At 47.6% G+C, this 18,952-nt stretch overlaps 1 protein-coding gene and 1 long non-coding RNA gene across 2 annotated transcripts in view; both read left to right on the forward strand.

The window, feature by feature from the left end:
- LOC145820565 (uncharacterized) overlaps positions 1-18,952 on the forward strand; it is a 125,760-nt gene that overhangs the window by 58,924 nt on the left and 47,884 nt on the right. The gene's annotated exons all lie outside the window — the stretch shown is intronic.
- On the forward strand, positions 7,139-11,577 carry LOC145820563 (uncharacterized). The gene is made up of 5 exons (XM_082916641.1): positions 7,139-7,387; positions 8,235-8,891; positions 9,019-9,180; positions 9,274-10,038; positions 10,245-11,577. The coding sequence occupies exons 2-5, from the start codon at positions 8,529-8,531 to the stop codon at positions 10,401-10,403; spliced, it is 1,449 nt and encodes a 482-aa protein (XP_082772767.1). The 5' UTR covers positions 7,139-7,387; positions 8,235-8,528; the 3' UTR covers positions 10,404-11,577.

The raw sequence follows: 18,952 nt of genomic DNA on the forward strand, positions 1-18,952 counted from the left end.
CACTACAAGATACGCCGGTTCCAACGGCAAAGAAGGATGCCCGAAAAGAGGGGCAGAAAATAGTCCCTACAGTCCCCCAGCACACCAGGACCGAAAAACACTCTCACCGGCCTTCAAGGGAGGTTGGGTGAGGAGAGTCAAGAAGGGAAGAATCGAGGAGGACGCATCACACCAAGGAAGCCGACCCTAAAGTACACCGGCATGTTCAAGGGCAGGAGTTGTGCTTCGACGCAACTAATGGAGAAAAGCCCAAAAGGACTTACAATGACACTGGAAGCAGTGCACCAAAAAGGCTGAAATCTGGAGATAGCCGAGCTCCTGGACGGACAAAGGAAGATCTGAGGGATTACCTCCAAAGGAAGCGGAAAGATGCCGAGGTTAATTCTCTAGTTAAGCCGAGAACACCGTTCTCGGTAGAGTTGGACAAATTTGAGGCCCCGAAAAGATTCAATATGCTGAGGTTCCAGATATACGATGGTAAGTCGGACCCCAACTTTCACGTCGGTTTATACCTGAACTCGATGGCATTATACACTGGGAATGAACCGTTGCTCAGCAAGGTGTTCCCCTCGTCCTTTGGGGAGATTGCATCAGACTGGTTTCACAAATTGTCGAAAGGAACCGTGAAGACCTGGGAGGTCTTGGCCGAGATGTTCGTGGCCAGATTTGTAACGAACAAATTACAGCCATTGAGGGTAGACTCCCTGATGGCTCTGAGAATCAGTGAGGATGAAGGCCTTAGGGCCTACGCTAAAAAGTATTATGAGGTGTTCAACCGAATACCCGAGTACAACCAAGAGGTGGCGGTTGTGTCTTTCAAGAACGTCCTAAAAGATGATTGCCCACTACGAAAGTCATTGGCAAAGACATTGCCAAAAAGCATGGAGGAGCTCATGGCCAGAATTGAGAAATATGCCAGAGCCGAGGAAGACACTCCAGGGACTAAGGCGGCAAAGCAAGAGAAAGGAAACGCCTCACCGAAGCGAGGCCGAGGTAACAACGGATCCAACAAGCAAGAGATAGGACTGAGGGCTGCACAGGCAGTCACAACTGTATTCCGAATCCAGTTCACAAAGTCCTGGATAAAATCATAACCCAGCCCTATTTCAGAGCACCAGCAAGGGTACCAGGAGAGTTTATGGGAAGAAGCCTTGGTAAGCATTGCGCTTACCACAATGAAGATGGGCATCTGACTCAGGGTTGTAGAGCCCTGAAGGCACATCTGAAAGACCTGGTAAGGCAAGGCCATTTAAGGGACCTTGTAGATGAGGTCAAGACAAGGGAAGAGCAGACAACACTGCCTCAGGCACTAGCAGCTCCACCTCCCTGTAGACGTCCCCGAACGCCCCCGAGAGAACGAGCCCCCCGTTCCGTTCGATATTGGGCTCACTACAGTTCGGACTCTCAATTTGTCACGGTTCTAAATCTGAACCAAAGAGTCCAAATCCGACAAATCGTTTTGAGAAAACAGATTTTGAAAGAAGTGCCAAACATGGACTGCTTTGCCAGATACAGAGTCGCCACCTAAATATTTTATTTTGGGGAAATTTAGGAAACCCTGACTCATTAGCCTAAGGCCACGTGTCCGTCATCACCAAAGTTGTCTCGGCTCGGGAACTTGGGTACGATTGGGGAAGGTCACTTCGTGAGCACCCCCGCTCGCCCGATCAAAGATCGGCCTCTACTAACCATGATATCTATTTTTGAAAAACATTGTGTGTTCTTATTCCGGTTATTAGCCTAGATTTACTATGTGATGCGCACAGCATACAACTATAGACTGGATCGCCTGAATTGGAACAAAACATTTCATGTTTGTTTGTTTGAAAATGGTTTGATGGTGCTACCCGCAAGAAGGCTAAGACGTGGATTTGCCACCCTCAGGTGGGCTTAGAAAACATGATTTTGCCACTATCTAGTGGGCTTAAAACACACATTTGATGAATTGTTCCAATTCAAATAACCCAACCTTCACCCACAGGCATTCAGGCAGATATATCACATAAGCAGTTAGCCTCATGGTAAGCATGCTATCATAGCAGTCACTCACACGCATGCAAGGATGCTAAAAAAACTTACCGAGTACTCCAAGCCAAAACAGAAGCTAATTAGAAATCCATGCATGATCCTAACTATACAGAAATGCCTAATGCAACACGTGCAAAAATGCAACTATAGCAGGCTCGGCTATTCTAAACATGGCATATGAAATGCTACAGCTAACATGTATTCAACTTGGAATTGAAAATACAATGCAGTTAGTATGATGCGCCGAGCCCGGTGCATGCAAAACAGATGAATGAATGCAAACATGCTATCATACTATATGCTAATTGAAACATGCCCTAATCTAACCATTATAAGCGGGTAAATAAAAGGGAGAAAGACGTGGGGTTGGAAGACATACATCACACACACGCACACTTATTACAACATTGCCCTCGCGCAGAGGGTCCGAATAAATAATATACAGTCCCGAATAAATATTACAGTCCAAATAATTACAAAATCCTAATTAATTAACAAATTAAACTAGGTAAGCTGTAAACTAGCATGCAAGCTAGGGACTGCCTCGACGCTGCTTCGGATGATGAATGATGTATGTCCGGGTTGCTTTGTGCGGAAATCCATTGCGATGCCCCGGTTTGCCTCTGTTTGGAATTGTTCTTGGAATGCGTGCCAAGCTCCAGAAGGCTGTTGATTTCTGATTTGCTGCAATAGAGAGCAACAAAGGGGCATGACAAAGTATTTTCACATATGTATGGATGACTACTCTTCGGGGAGTGTAGTCCTCGATCCTCGTGCCACCAATCACGCATCTCGATGCATGATGGCCGAGGAGTCGATTTGCACGACTCAATATGAAATGAATGCACATATGGACACAACAAGGCCTAGACTCCATCATCGATAATCTGGAGTGTCGGCGACCAGGAATTGAGACACGTTCCGTCACTCGGAGTATGAAACGTACCTCGTTTCCCGTGCTTAGGCTAATTCCTATCCCAAGCACAATGCAATATGCATGACATGCATGAATGCAACTAATATACAACCTAGCATGCACAATGCTATGAAATGGCATACACGATGCACGAGATAACGTGGCATACACAATGCGCTAACATACAACCTAACATACGCAATGCTATGGAATGAAATGGCATACACAATGCGAAATGGACTTACACCAACATGAGTGGACCTCAGCCACACTCACATCAGTAGCCATGAGATGAAAATGAGACACTCGAAATGCGTGCACACATGCACGCAAACCGAGGACCGATCCTAAGGCACAACATGCAACGCTAACTAGACATGGCAAGGCATGAAATATGGTATGCAAACATGAAAATTTCAGCGCTGGAATATGATGCTAAACAGCCCCGAAACATGGCAATATGGCACCCGATGCATGGAATGAGACCCGAAACATGAAATTAGGTACATGGAATGACCTATGGCTATGAAAAGCATGCATTATTTGAACATGAAGTATGAAGACAGAATCAAGACAGTCCCAAAAAAAGCATATTTACAGTTTTAAGCAAGGCCAAACAATGGACACAAATAGGACTAAGCTAACATGCAAAAATGGCCCCGTAAGAGAGGTAATGAAGCAAGTAGCAGATTCTGGCCCTAAATTGCCAAGAGCCCTTCAAAAAAGTTTAAGAGGGGCTCAAAATGAAGCACTTTACAGTTTACAACAAGCCATGGATCTAAACACAAACAGGCCTAAAACATTGTGCAAGAAATGCGCCAAAAGGGATACAAAGAAGCAAGTGATGGTTTTTGGCCTCAAAAATAGGAGGACCCTTCAATAAAGTTGAAGAGGGGCCCAAAACATGATATTTTACAGTTAGTGACCAAACCCAAAACAGTGCACATGCAATCTTAAAACACTATGCAAAATAAGGCCTAAAAAGAGGTTTAAACACAAAGAGTAAAAAGGGAGCCTCAAACAGCAAAAGACCCTTCATAAAACATGAATAGGGGGTCAAAATAAGGCTATTTACAGTTCGGACCAGAGCCCAAAAATACAAGCACAAGGGGCTAACAAAACATGCAAAATAAGGCCAAAAGAGGGATAAAGAGGCAAGTAACAAAAGGAAGTCTCAAACAGTGAAGAGCCCTCAACAATGTTGAATAAGGGCTCAAAATAAGCCACTTTTCAGTTTATAACCAAGCTTAAAAAAGTTTACAAATAGGCCTAAAATACTGTGCAAGAAAGAGGCATACAAGAGAGGTAAAGAAGCAAGTGTAAAAAGGAAGCCTCAAACAGGGAGAGGCTCTTAAACAAACATGAAAAATACCTCAAAAAAATTCTATTTTCAGTTAGGGTTGGAGCCCAAATATGCAAGAAAGTATGGTTAATATATTGAGCAAAATAGGGCAAGAAAGAGGGAGGAGAGGACTTACCCTTGAAGACCAAGTCTTTGACAACTCTTGGCTTGAGTTTGGTGGCTCCTTAGCTCTGGAAGACAGCTCCAAGTGGCTGGAATGGATGGTGGTGGTGTGATGCTAGGTGGTGGTGTAGAAATGGTGTAGGGTTTGGGAGGTTTTTGAGGGTTGGAGTGTAGAGAGAGGGAGATACAATGTGGGAGCCTCAAAGCAAATTTTGTAACCCTCAAAACACAGCTGGGGGGTCTGCTATATAGGCAAAAGTGTGGGAAAAAAGGGAGGGAAAAAAGGGGGGGAAATGAATTCAAGTTTCTCCCAAAAAGTTGGCCCCCCAGATACACAATCTGGGGGGAAATAAAATGCATATTTGTAATGTACCTGGAGAGAGGATCAAGGCCCGCTAGTTATTGAAGTTGCAGGTGGCCAGCCGGCCCTTCCCATGGCCGGCCGGCCAAGGGTTAAAAGGGTCAAGAGGTATTAGTGGCCGGCCACCCCAGATTGGTGGCCTCCCATGTGTGCACAACACTACCATGTGGTCAAAAACTGGAGAAAGTAAACTAGGAGAGAGAAAAACCCACTTTTTGGAGGGGTTCAAAAGGGTCAAACACAATTACTGGCCGGCCATGTGATATTGGTGGCCTCCCAGGTGTGTACAACACAAATATGTGGTTTAGGGCTGGAAAAAGTGGCCCTACGGTGGTCAACATTGGCTTTTAAGTGAGAAAAACGGGCGACGGAGGGCGATGGAGGAATAAAACTGGTTGTCAGAACAATTGCTGGCCTCCCACCCTTCTACGACCTTCCTAACAATGAAACAGAGGTCCCTACCAAAAATGAACTCAAACCGATGCAAAGTGAAGGTTCGGGGGCCGAAACGCGCAGCTCGAGGCCCCGAAAACTGACTGTTAGGCACCGGAAGTGGTGTTCGACCACGAAGTCAGTCTCTCGAGCCACAGTATCCCTCAAAAGGGAGAAAATAAGATGCATGCCAAAAACCGGAGCAAACGGAGGTGGTTAAGCGGTCCCGAACCGAGGCACACGGCCAACGGCTCCAAAAAACCGGAAACCGGACTCCAAATGGGCGAAATGGCCTACGACCACGAAACGTAGCCTACGGCCAGTGAGAGATGATCTACGAGACCTCTCCCTCCCTTCGGGAAGAGAAAACAAAGAAAACAGAGCCTGGTTCGCAAACCGAGACAAAACACGAAAGAGTCTGGAAGTCCGGAGGCAAGGCTCGCAGCCGAGACTCTGAAACCTCTGAACGAGCACGATATGCAACATCACCAAGCTCTCAATCGGTGACGTCTGAGTCTTAAGGTCAGTCAAAAAATGGGGTGTCTACAGTTGCCCCTCTTTGACAGAACTCGAAAGTCACACGTGACGAGAGTGAATGTCAAAGCCCAGAGATGACCCATTTTTGACAAGGCCGGAGACTTAGACAGACATATGAGATAAACAGAGATGTGCCCGCAGGCGTGCCCACAGGCAGGGGCAAAATGCAACTGACAATGCAAGAAACCGAAGGTAACTCAATGATCATGCAAATGCAGCAAGCTGTAATGAAGCACATATTCACAATAGATGCAACAGTTTTAAGCAAGAATGTAAAGCAACAACTACATTTCATGCAGTTAGGAATGCAGAGAATTATTCAATTCTCGTCTCGTCTCACACGAAGAAGATACGATACGTGCACGATTCGTCTGGTCGCACCAGCTTCAAATGAACCGTACATACAATATCGTGCCTACAAAAGAAAGAAACTCAACAAGCACAACATATCTAACAACATATGTTCAATGTGATATCGAATGCAGGCAATTGCGGTGTCGATGGAAAAGTGCATCGTAATGTGGGAAGAAACGCGCGTGACAACGCGAGTTTAAGCACGGAGGCTCGGTGATATCAAAGAGACGTGCATAACAATGCAAGTATATGCATGAAAATGCAAGTTATGTGCATGATAATGCAGAACAAGCGTAAACCAGGATGTATGTTTGTCACAAAACAACGAGCAAGGAAATGCACGTTTCGGCGAGGGCGACTCGATCACGGCCTCCGGTTCACCTCCCGGAGAGGTTACAACATGTTCAGAAGGATATATCTCACTTTCGATGAGTAATGATGAGACACGCATCGGAAGTTGAAGCTGAGGTTCCGGCAGAGCGATTTCGCGACAGAAAGTGCACTTCTCTTGTACTTTTTTAGGTCCCGGGGACTCCAATCCTCCCCAAAATTTGCAGGGACCTTGGGGGGCATGTGGGGAACACCACCGGCCATTTTTATGGCAAGGGGGAGGCCACCGCTAGTTTTTGAAAAAGGAATGGCCGACCTGCCAAAAAAAGTGGCTGGCCGGCCACTTAGCCCAGATTCGGGGCAATTTTATCTTTTCATCCTTTTTTCTTTAAATACACTCATCCAAACACTTCGTGCTCACAAGTGCAACTCCGAAAACATCTCCTCTAGCTTCCCAAACCATTTTCTCCCTCAGATCTGTGCTCTATACGCGTTTTCCAACGTCCCACGCAAGTTGTTTTCGCGAAATCTTTCAGTTTTAAGCACTTTGAACCGATTAAATTTTGATTTCGGGGCTTCTTTTCTCATTTTCGCCACTTGAGGTGAGTTTGTCTCAATATTCGGAAGATTTTCTCGGGAGTTGACTTTTGTTGACTTTTTCATTTCCCGAGAGTTGACTTTTGTTGACTTTTTCCATTTTTGGCTCATTTTTGCCCCTTTTTGCAGATTTCTTGAAATGGCGAGTCACTTTCCCCACGGCGGAGGTTCTCCAGGCGCCGGAGGCGAGCCTGACATCATGTCTTTGCATCTGAGGGTTCGCCCCTTTATCCCCGAGAGGAACGCCCCTTAGGCTCATATCCTCCCGCGGGCTATTTTCTATCACATCACCGATTTCGACGAGCGAGCACCCGGGGATCTCCTTCTGCGGGAGCCAGAGTATCACCTCTCTCATGAGGCACGAGAGGTATTTACCTCGTTCTTACTTTTTCTGTAACCTATTATGAATTTTTCATGCATTCTGTTTGCACTCTGAACACACGGTTCAATCACTTAAATTCCTGAACACTCAGCCCATAAATTGATTGTGAACACACGGCACACACCGGTTGAGGGTTGAACATGCAGCCCACACACTGATTTTCTGAACACACAGCCCAAATTGAAGGTGAACACGCAGCACACACTGGTTGAGAGTTGAACACGCAGCCCAAACACTGATTTTCTGAACACACAGCCCAAATTGAAGGTGAACACGCAGCACACACTGATTGAGAGTTGAGCACACAGCCCAAACACTGATTTTCTGAACACATAGTCCAAATTGAAGGTGAACACACAGCACACACTGATTGAGAGTTGAACACGCAGCCCAAACACTGATTTTCTGAACACACAGCCCAAATTGAAGGTGAATACGCAGCACACACTGATTGAGAGTTGAACACGCAGCCCAAACACTGATTTTCTGAACACACAGCCCAAATTGAAGGTGAACACGCAGCACACACTGATTGAGAGTTGAACACGCAGCCCAAACACTGATTTTCTGAATACACAGCCCAAATTGAAGGTGGACACGCAGCACACACTGATTGAGAGTTGAACACGCAGCCCAAACACTGATTTTCTGAACACACAGCCCAAATTGAAGGTGAACACGCAGTACACACTGATTGAGAATTGAACACGCAGCCCAAAACACTGATTCTAAACACGCGGCTCACTTACTTTACTTTGCACGCAGCCTATTCATTTTATTTGCACGCAGCTTATTCATTTTATGCTGAAACATGTATTCATTCTGAATGCAGGTGACTTCTTGCACTGTGCAGGGATATGGCTCTACCGCGGCGAGAGATTGGTATGCCGAGCTCCCGGAGGCTGTTCAGGATTTGGTTGACTTGGCAGGGTTTGGGCCCTTCTGTACTGGGCTATCTCGTTGTCCTGCCAGGAGGACGTTGATGGCTGCCTTGGTGGAGAGATGGTGGGACACCACCAACTCCTTCCATTTTTCTGCCACAGGGGACTTGACTATGACCCCGTTTGACTTTGCCGTACTGACTGGCCTCGACGTGGGAGGTTAGCCCATCCCTTACGACGAGGACATGGGCCAGTGGGAAGCTGCTTGGATATATTTGCTGGGGGTTCGCCCGCCTATTGATAGAGCTTCGAGGAGAGTCCGATACACCTGGTTCTCTTCCCATTTCCGGCGGGTGAAGATGGAGCTCGGGACTCTTGAGGAGGCAGCACAGTATGGCCGCGACTTTTTGATGTTCCTCTTCGGGACCACCTTGTTTGCCGACAGGGGGAACACTGTTGGGCTTTATCTGTTGAGCGCTTTGGTGGACCTGTCACAGGTCAGACGGTACGACTGGGGTGGCGCTGGCTTGGCTATCCTTTTTTGCTACATAAGCGCGACTTCCCGCGGACGGGGGGACTTACTTGGCGGCTATTGGAGAGCCTGTGAGGTACTTTCTGCCCTCTTGATTTACATTTCTGCTCCTCATTACTTGCACATTGCACACACGGCGCACTTTATACTCTGTATCGTGCACTTTGCCCTCAGCACTTCGTATTTTGCTTTGTTTTCCACAGTTGTGGGTCTATGTGTATTTCCCAACATTGGCCCCGGAGTTGGTGGTAGAGGGACCTCTCGTGACCCCGTACTCACTTGTATTTGAAGGCCAGCACCGGCCAAGACCTCGGGAGTCTCTCCTTTATCTACGGCAGTACTTCGACACGGTGCGGTCGACGGAGGTATTTCAGAACTCTCAGTTCTTTCTATTTTCATCTTTGATTTTTCCTGTACATTTTCAATTTCTGCTTGGTTTATGCGTCTGTTACCCGTAGATTACATGGCAGCCCTGGGCGCCTTTAGGTGAAGGTCTCCGATTCCAGTTTGCCGGAGAGTGGGGTGTCTCCCGATACAGGATCCTGTTCGAAGGGCCAGTTGGTAGGGCCTGGTTTTTGGGGGACCGCTTCTTGCGTCATGTCTGGGGGTACACTTCTCAGGACCCTCCCTCAGCAACCCCAGTCGATATGCGGATTGCTGATAGGCTCCCTTCCCGGGATATTGTTAGTGCTATGCTGGGTACTGATGTTTTGCTACATCTTGAGGAGGGAGATTACGCTACTTACCGTTACGTATACCTGATGCCTCCATTGATAGGAGTTCGTACTCCGACGATGAGGCCTGCTGGCATCCCATCTTCGAGCCAGGCCCGGGCTCGGGCTGCAGACGCCCCTTCCACTAGCAGGGCTGGTACATCTAGAGGTAGGGGTGGATTGGTTCCCCCGACTTATCCTCATCCTGGAGGGCCGGACATGCCGACCGAGTTAATGGGGTGGCAATATGGGACTACCTCTCCGATTCTGATCCCAATAGAGCCTCCGATGCCCGACCATCGATATATCAGAGACCCCGACTCACCACCGGTATGTTTTACGGCTTTGATTCATTACTCAGATACTTGGACGTTCATTCCTTTACTGATACCCTTGCCTTTGCATCTGCAACCCCCTGTTGAGTACATGGATCAGGTGCTCGAGATGGTAACCTCACTTGAGGGGATGGTCCTACGGAGGGAGGTGCAGTTGTCCATCATGGGCTTCCAGGTACCCTTCAGTTTTCTGGCATTTATCATACTTCTGATGATATGCTGATTTCTGCTGCATTGATAGGCTACTTGTGTAGAGCACATCTGACACACACCTCACTTATACACTGTGTTTACATGTACCCACTTCATGTAGTTTTCTTGTATCTGCATCTGATGTACATATTTGGACTGATGTATTTAAATTGAACTCTTTATTCTCAGATGCCCCTGGTATATGCTCAGCCGCAGGCCGGGCCACCTGGGCCTTCTCGGGGAGGTGGACCACCCGGGCCTTTTCGAGGAGTTGGGCCATCTAGGCCTTTTCGAGGAGCTGGGCCATCCAGGCCTTTTCGAGGAGCTGGAGGGGGGGTCGTCTCGTAGACGCAGAGCACACATTGTAGAGGAGGAGCCTGGTAAGGATGAGGAGGAGGATGAGGAGGAGGCGGCAGATCGTCAGTCGGAGACATCTGCTGACAGAGAGGATGGCTCCGGTCCTGGTTCCGGGAGTGGAGGCGAGGTTGAGGGGGATCCCGAGGATGACGGCTCCGATTCAGATGATGATGATGGAGATGGTGGCGGAGAGTCTATTCCGCAGAAGAGGATGAAGAGGGCCTCTTATTCCTGCTCTTGAGAGCACAGATGCGGCTGTTTCCTATTTTATTTATCTTTTTGCTAGTAGTTGTAGCACATTGTACATTATCGGGCAGTTTTATTCTTTGTAAAACTTGTGCCTTAGTCTGTAAAATGTTGTAACAAGCGAGGCATAATGGAATGAAACAGCTTTTGAAAAAAGTGTTGTATTTTAAACTCTTAGCATCATATCGTATCATTTTGCACCATAATGAGATTGAATGGAAACGTGCATTGTGCATTTTGCCCAGTCAGGTAGTGAACCGACGCAACAACTTAACTTTCTAAGGTACAACAAAACCTTAGCAAGTTTACAACTCGATAAGCAAAACACAATAGTGTTGACAACTCAATAAACAAGACTCAAACAAAAAAAAAAGCTTAAACAAAGAGTAACAACTCAAAAACACGAAACACGACAGCTCGACAAACAACTCGATAAGCAAAACGACAACTCGATAAACAAAACAACAACTCGATAATCAGAACTTAACAAAACAAAGTGTACTTCGGATGATCTGGGCAACGGAACGCATCCGAAACAGAGGGAAATAGAGGCCTTCGACACACCCGTTGCATGGAAATGCTTGAAACTTTCTCTTGGAGGGTAAAACAGGGCTAAAGACACACATTGGAGTATGGCCGGCTACTTTTGGGAGCCGGCCAGCCAGATTTATTGCAAAGGGGAGGCCACCAGCCAGGTTTTGAAAAAGAAATGGCCGGCCTGCCAGAAAAGGTGGCCGGCCGGCCACTCAGCTCAGCAACCATCAAATTTTTGACACTTGTCCCCCGAATAGTGTCTTTTCCTCTTTAAAAGCCTTAGCTCCGTGGTTCTTTCAATTCATCTTAGTTTTGCACAAAAATGGAGGCGTTTCTCGTTGAAAATCTCACAGCTTGGATCGCTTCTCTAGATGGTTCAAAAAAGTTGAACTTCCGGGGTTTCGGCTTGAATGCACTGTTCACGCTGAGTCGCACTCCGCTGCACCTTCATTTCCTCCATGCCGTGGCGAGGTTTTGGAACCCGGTGACGCATGTCTTTAGCTTTGGCGGGCAAGAGGTATGTCCAACTTTTGAAGATTTTCAAGTTTTGATGGAATCTGAATGTCATGAAGAGATCTTGCCCCAGTTCCGCTTTGGCCACGCCCAAGCTTTAGGGCGGATGTGTGGACTCACCGCGCATGACGCTCGATCTCTGATCTGTAATGGGGAACTGGATATCCTCGGTCTGATTTATCGCTTTTCTGACGCTGGTGACCGCAGCAACCATTATTGGCAAGGTTTCCAGCAACACGCCCTTTGCTTGTGCCTACTGTCTCACTTTTTGCTTTCCCCAGGCTTTGGCGGATCTAGCATTCGTCTGATTGAAGTCGCTCAAGGCTTGAAAGAAGGAAAGAGTTGCATTGCCATGACCTTGGCCGAGACGCTAATGGGCTTGGATGCTTTCTATCGCCAGGAGACGACCAGGTTTGCGGGGAGTCCACTATTGCTGCAGGTAATGTTTCCCACCCATTCTCACATATGTAATGCTCACATCACTCGGCCCTCGGGCTCGGTTTTTCTCACAAAACCCTTGTCTCACTTTTCCCTCACCGTACATCTCTCTATTCTTTATTCTCTCATTTTTCATCCCTCCCCAAGTATGGTTGATGGACAAATTGCAGGTTGTGGACTCTTGCCCAGCCTACTCAGCTCAAGGCTATTTCTTTCGACAACGCCTAGTCGATGCCTCTGATGAAAGGTGGTGGTTTGACTGGATGTGTAATTTGTCTGCAGGCCGCATTGCTTGGCGTTGTCCTTGGCTCAATCTCCCGGCAATGAGCTATAGCATGTCTCGGCTGATCGGGATCCAGTTGATTGGTCTGACCTACTGTGTGTTCTACTTTTCGTTCTGGTTCCTGTGCCAGTTCGGTTATGATCAGATTTTCCCGCCAGAGGGGATTGAGTACCCGGCTGCTTTCCCAGTCTGAGGTGCACAGCTTGCCCGATATGCCACAACATGGAGGACTAGAGAGCTCCTGGCCCCTGCTCCCACTTTCAGTTGCACTTTGTCTGATGAGTGCTTGGATTGGCTCAATGAGGAGGCACAGATTGGGCCCAGTTTGGCATCAGAGGCTTCGACCAGCTCTGGGAGGGGGCGCAGGGATACTTGACTTGACTATGCCCCGGATTTATTGCTTTATTAATACTTTCAAGTTTTCTTTATGAATGTAATAAAAAGCAACTTCGATTGTATGCAAGAGCAGGAGAACTCTGTTTTGAAATCAATAAAATTGAAGGTTGTGGTACTGAAAATTTTCCGTTTTGGTCCAAAAATGGTCTTAGTTGTAAAGAGATTAATTTGAACAAAGTTAACTTTTATTAAAACTTTTCAAAACCATTTTCGATATGGATCAGAACTGGACACGCCTAAGATCTGTCACTGAGATGCACAACCCCGGATCCTAGCAACTGGAAAGTTGCCCCTAGTCTGAATAGTACCGCGACACCGTGTGGCAACGGAAAGTTGCCCCTAGTCTGAATAGCACTGCAGCGGAGATTGCGATAAATGCTGATGGACAAAGATGACTGAGATGGTCAAAATGGACAAAGTTGATCGGGGAAAAGTTTATGGCTGAACTTCAGGATGAAGTTGCCTATGTATCCCAAAGATGGGAATCAAGGCTTACGTAGTTCAGGCTTAGGTTCACTCGAGTATTTTCACTCTCTTTTTACGCTCTAACTTTTGCCAAGGTCGCCCTTTGCGGGTTTTCAACCTTGCAAGCTCAGTTTTTATATTTTCTAATTTTTTGTGCTCTAACTTTTGCCTAGGTCGCCCTTTCGGGTTTTCGGCCTAACGAGCCTCTCAGTGGTAATATTTCTTCAACTTGTCCATGTTGATCAGTTGGGAAAACTCCAGGCCATCTAGGTCCATCAGAACCACAGCTCCACCTGACCAGATAGCTTTGATGATATAGGGACCAGTCCAATTAGGTCTGAACTTGCCCCTTGGGTCGTGGATGGGAGCTCGGTTGTCCTTGAGCACCAAATCTCCTTCCTTTAGATTCCTGGACTTAACTTTCTTGTTGAAAGCCCGGGCAATTCTGCGCTGATAACCTTGAACATGGTACAGTGCTTTCAGTCTTCTTTCATCAAAAAGCATAAGTTCCTCAAACCTGCTCTGCTGCCAATCTGCTTCGGCTATTTGACACTCAGCCAATACTCGCAATGACGGAACCTCAATCTCGATAGGTAGAACGGCCTCCATCCCATAAACCAATGAATACGGAGTCGCCCCGGTAGAAGTTCTAATTGAAGTCCTGTAGCCCCACAGAGCAAATGGCAGCTTATTTGGCCAATCCCGGTAGGTTTCCACCATCTTCTGCAGTATGTGTTTGATATTCTTGTTGGCGGCCTCGACCGCTCCGTTGGTTTGCGGTCGGTATGTGGATGACTTATGGAAAGCCACGTTGTATTTCTCCAACAAGTCAATTACTTCCTTCTTGAAGTGGGAACCATTATCTGAAATGGCCTCGTTTGGGACCCCATAGCAACAGATGATGTTATTTCTGATAAATTTTGCAACGTGCGACGCTTTCAACACGGCATATGATTGGGCCTCGACCCACTTCGTGAAATAATCTATCGCGACCAGGATGAACTCATGCCCATTCGACCCCTTTGGAGTGACAGCCCCGATCATATCGATTCCCCAAACTGAAAATGGCCATGGCGAAGTCATGTTGTAGAGCTTTGACGGCGGGATGTTCATGCGGTTTCCGTGGATCTGACACTTGTGGCATCGCCAAACAAAACCGAAACAATCCTCCTCCATGGTGGACCAGTAGTAACCCTGTCTGAGGATCTTCCGTGCTAACATTACTCCGTTCATGTGTGCACCGCATTCCCCTCCATGGATGGCTTCCATCAGGCGCTTCGATTCCTCGGCTTCGACACACAACTTATGCATTCTCAGATGACCTCTCTTATACAGCTTACCCCCACAGATGATGAACTGAACGGCCATTCTTCTGATTGCCCTTTTATCCTTGGCATTTACCCCTGGCGGGTATGTTTCCTTCTCCAAGAAATTCCAAATGTCGTAATACCAGGGGTTTTCATCCTGAACCTCATCTATAGCAGCAATCGACTCATAGGCTGGCGCAAATTTATGGTCAATGATGACTGGACACATCCGGACTCCGAACGGGATGTCTATCATGGAAGATAGAGTTGCTAAAGAATCTGCGAACCTATTGTTCTCTCTTGGAAGATGAGCAAAGTTTAGCTTCTCGAACCGAGGAATTAGCAAGTCCAAGGTTTGGTGATACATCATCATCTTCTCTTCTTTGACTTTCCAATCTCCTTTTGCTTGAGACACAACAAGGTTCGAGTCACTGATAACGTCCAACCGTCTTGCCCCTAGTTCCAGGGCTGCTTCTAGACCAGCAATGCATGCTTCATATTCTGCTTCGTTGTTCGAGACCTTGAACCGGAGTTTGAAGGCTTGACGGATACGGGAATTGTCTGGTGCTATCAGCAACACTCTTATCCCATACCCGTATTGATTTGACGCTCCGTCAAAGTACATCGTCCAATATTCGTCGTCGATGTGCAAAATGGCTTCATCTGGAAATAAGTACTTAACTGCTTCACCTCCTTCGACTAGATGATCGGCTAAGAACGCTGCCATTGCTCTTCCCTTGACTGACTTGCGTGTTACATATTTCAGATCGAATTCGAAGAGCAACAGCAGCCAACGAGCTAGCCTACCCGTAAGTGCTGGTTTCTCGAAAAGATATTTGATGGGATCCAGCAGTGAAACCAACATTATAGAGTGAGCTAACAAGTAGTGCCGCAGTTTCCTGGTAGCCCATACCAAAGCTAAACAAGCCTTCTCCAGCGGAGTGTAGCGGGTCTCGTAATCCAACATCTTCTTGCTCAGATAGTAGATGGCCCTCTCCACCTTATCCTCTGATTCTTGTGCGAGCATGCAGCCCATTGTAGTCTCAGTCATTGAAAGGTACAATATCAACGGTTTTCCCGGCTCTAGTGGCGACAACACGGGCGGGTTTTGTAAATATTTCTTGATCTGTTCAAAAGCAGCTTGGCATCGGCCGTCCCATTGGAATTTCTTGCCTTTCTTCAGGAGACCAAAAAGTGGTTCACAAGTCAAGGTTAATTTTGAGATAAACCGTCTTATGAATTGCACCTTACCCAGAATGCCTCGCACCTCCTTTTCAGTCCTTGGTGGTGGCATTTCTAAGATGGCCTTGATTTTTGAAGGGTCGACCTCGATGCCCCTTTGTGTAATCAGAATTCCCAGCATTTTTCCCGCTGTAACACCGAACGTACACTTCTGAGGATTCAGCCACAACCGGAATTCCCTGATCCTTTGGAAAAACTTCTGTAAGGCGGTGTAGTGGCCCTCTCTTTCTTTGGACTTGACAATCATGTCATCCACGTACACCTCAACCTCTTTGTGGATCATGTCGTGCAATATTGTGGTCGTGGCCCGTTGATAAGTAGCTCCGGTATTCTTCAACCCAAACGGCATTACTCTGTAGCAGTATGTCCCCCACGGGGTGGTGAATGCAGTCTTTTCCCGATCTTCAGGTGCCATTACTATCTGATTGTACCCTGAGAAGCCATCCATAAATGAGAGCAAAGCATGCCCTGCTGTGAAATCCACCAACTCATCAATATGCGGTAAGGGAAAGTCGTCATTCGGACTAGCTCTGTTTAAATCCCTGAAATCCAAGCACACCCGAATCCTGCCATCCTTCTTCAGCACTGGAACGATGTTGGCCAACCAAGTCGGGTATTCGGACACCAGCAGGAAGCCTGCATCGATTTGCTTGGTGACCTCTTCTTTAATCTTGAGAGCCCAGTCCGGGTGGATCCTTCTGAGTTTCTGTTTGACAGGTCGGGCCTCGGGGTCAAGGGGGATCCGGTGCTGTACAATCTCAGGATCGATCCCAGGCATGTCTTCGTAGGACCACGCGAAAACATCTTTGAAATCTTTTAATAAAGCGACTAAGCACTCGCGTTCCTCCGAAGACAACGTGGACCCGATCAGGACCAGCCGCGAGTCCTCCTCAGTGCCAATATTCCCGGTAATGATTTCATCCGTTAAGGGTTTGACAAATCTCTCCTACTCCTGCTCAATTAAACGTTGTAAAATTGGAGGAATTTCTTCCTCGTCGTTTTCATCAAAATTTTGAAAGTCTGAGTTTATGCAATAAATTAAGGGCACAGAAAAGTACTCAGAAACCACAGTTACTTGATTCTCATTAAGCACATCCAAATCGTCCGAATTCTCGGTTACAACAGACTCAAACGAGAAAGAAAAAGACGACCTGGACATAACTGTGGCATCCGGGTTATCATCCCCAGGATTACCAGACTTAGACTCAGTCGAGTTGGAACCTGATTCCGACTCACAAGACTCGGTGGAATCAGATTCCGGCTCACTACCTGACCCAGTGCTGCTGGACAAAAATCCTTCCTCGTACTGCCAAGTGAGAGAGGGTGCGATAGATGCATCCAAAATAGTTGCTGGCAGGCCCGCAGCCGTTCCATTTCCGATCACACATACCGAGAAGTTATCCCCCAAGCACTCCTGGTCGATCGGAGGATCTGAAAGTAGACACACCAGTGCTACCCCCATTTCAAATTCGGTGTCCTCAGACTGCGCTTTCTTATACTGCTCAACCTCAGCTGATGGGTCTGTCTGCTCTTCGGCAACGTCATCCCCAGATAGTTGCAGGTCGAAGAAGATCTCAAAACCTGGCACGCGCTTCTTCTCCGCATTTAGCCACGGCTCTGGGAAGCCGCAAAACAGAAAGTCCTCCCCCTCCCGGACGAAGCGTCCGTTCGAGGTACCCTGAATGGGCCTATGCATCAATTCGAAAGGCTTCCCAGCCTGCTTTGCTCTGGCTCTTCCGGCCATTTCGTTACCCTTCCTTACCCAGTCCTCTTTGGTGGGCATATAACCCAAGCCAAAGGTATGAGGGTTGTGTGGCACTTCGGCCAATGCTGCGACGCCCTTCCGGCCGCTCCTTCCTAATCCCATCCCGGGGATGTGTTGTAACTTGTTCATGAGGTAGACGAATTGAGCACTGACGTACACTCCCTCATTCACAGCCATGATATTCTGCACCACTCGAGCCTCAGCCAAAGTGAACCCTGATAAGAACACATCCTCAGTGCCATGCTCGATTTCCAAGACTGGTGTGGACACTTCCGGTGGCGGATGGATTGACGAATTCCGAAAAACAATAGCTACCCCTTTCCCGTGAGGGTACTTCAGCATCTGATGCAAGGTGGAAGAGACTGCCTTGACCTGGTGCAACCACGGCCGCCCCAAAAGTAGGTTAAAGGTTGCGGGAACGTCCAAGACATGGAATTCAATGTTGTGTTGTCCGGGACCAACCTGCGTCTGAATTTTGACAGTCCCCATCACCTCCCTGCTGGTGTTATCATAGGCTCTGATCACTTGAGTAGTCGGCGCGAAGTCCGCGGGCTTCAACCCGATTGCATATGCTGTTCTGGCTGGGCAGACATTGATGGCGGACCCGGTATCAACAAGTACCACCGGTATCCACTTGTCTCTACATTCCATGGAAACGTAGAGGGGTTTGTTGTGATTTGTGCCCTCAGGTGGTAGTTCTTTGTCTGAAAAGGTTAATGCCGGGGAACCTCCTTCCTGAAAAACTAGCCCAACCAGCTGTTCTGGTGTAGTATCTATAGAGAGTTTGGCCTTGTCCATGGCAGATAAGACAGCCTGTCTGTGTACTCGCGACGCCATAAGCAGTCTCCAGATGGAGATGTCTGCTTGTATCTTCTTCAGTTGTTTCAGTACAGCTTCCTCTTCGATCTGCTTCTCTTTCTGCCTCTCGGCTTCTTTGTCCTTCCCAGATGCCTCGGGTTGGCCTAGGTGCGGGGGCTTGAAGTACCGCCCGCTTCTTGTCATGTGATCAACCTCATCGAGGTACCAGGTGTCGTCCAGTTGATTGCTTCCCCAGTCTTCATCTGTGTGGGCAAGACATAAGTCATCGTCTTCCCACCACATTCCGTTGGCATTCAAAAGGCACCTATCTGGCTTGGGCATGTTTGTACTCACAGCACTTTCAGCCTGCACGCTCACAGCATCCTCTGTTCTTGTCCCCACAGCACTTCCGATCCCCTCATGGATTTTGGCTTTCCCGGTTCTCTCAGAACCCTGTTGTTCTACCTGCGTCAGTGCAGTTTGTTGTTCAACTTTCCCTGTATTCACAATGCTTCTGTCCTGAGCGAAATTCTTTGTACCGGAGCTCTCCGGC

The sequence above is a fragment of the Camellia sinensis genome, chromosome 2, assembly GCF_055761805.1.
Source record: "Camellia sinensis isolate YWXY chromosome 2, ASM5576180v1, whole genome shotgun sequence".
Lineage (NCBI taxonomy): Eukaryota > Viridiplantae > Streptophyta > Magnoliopsida > Ericales > Theaceae > Camellia > Camellia sinensis.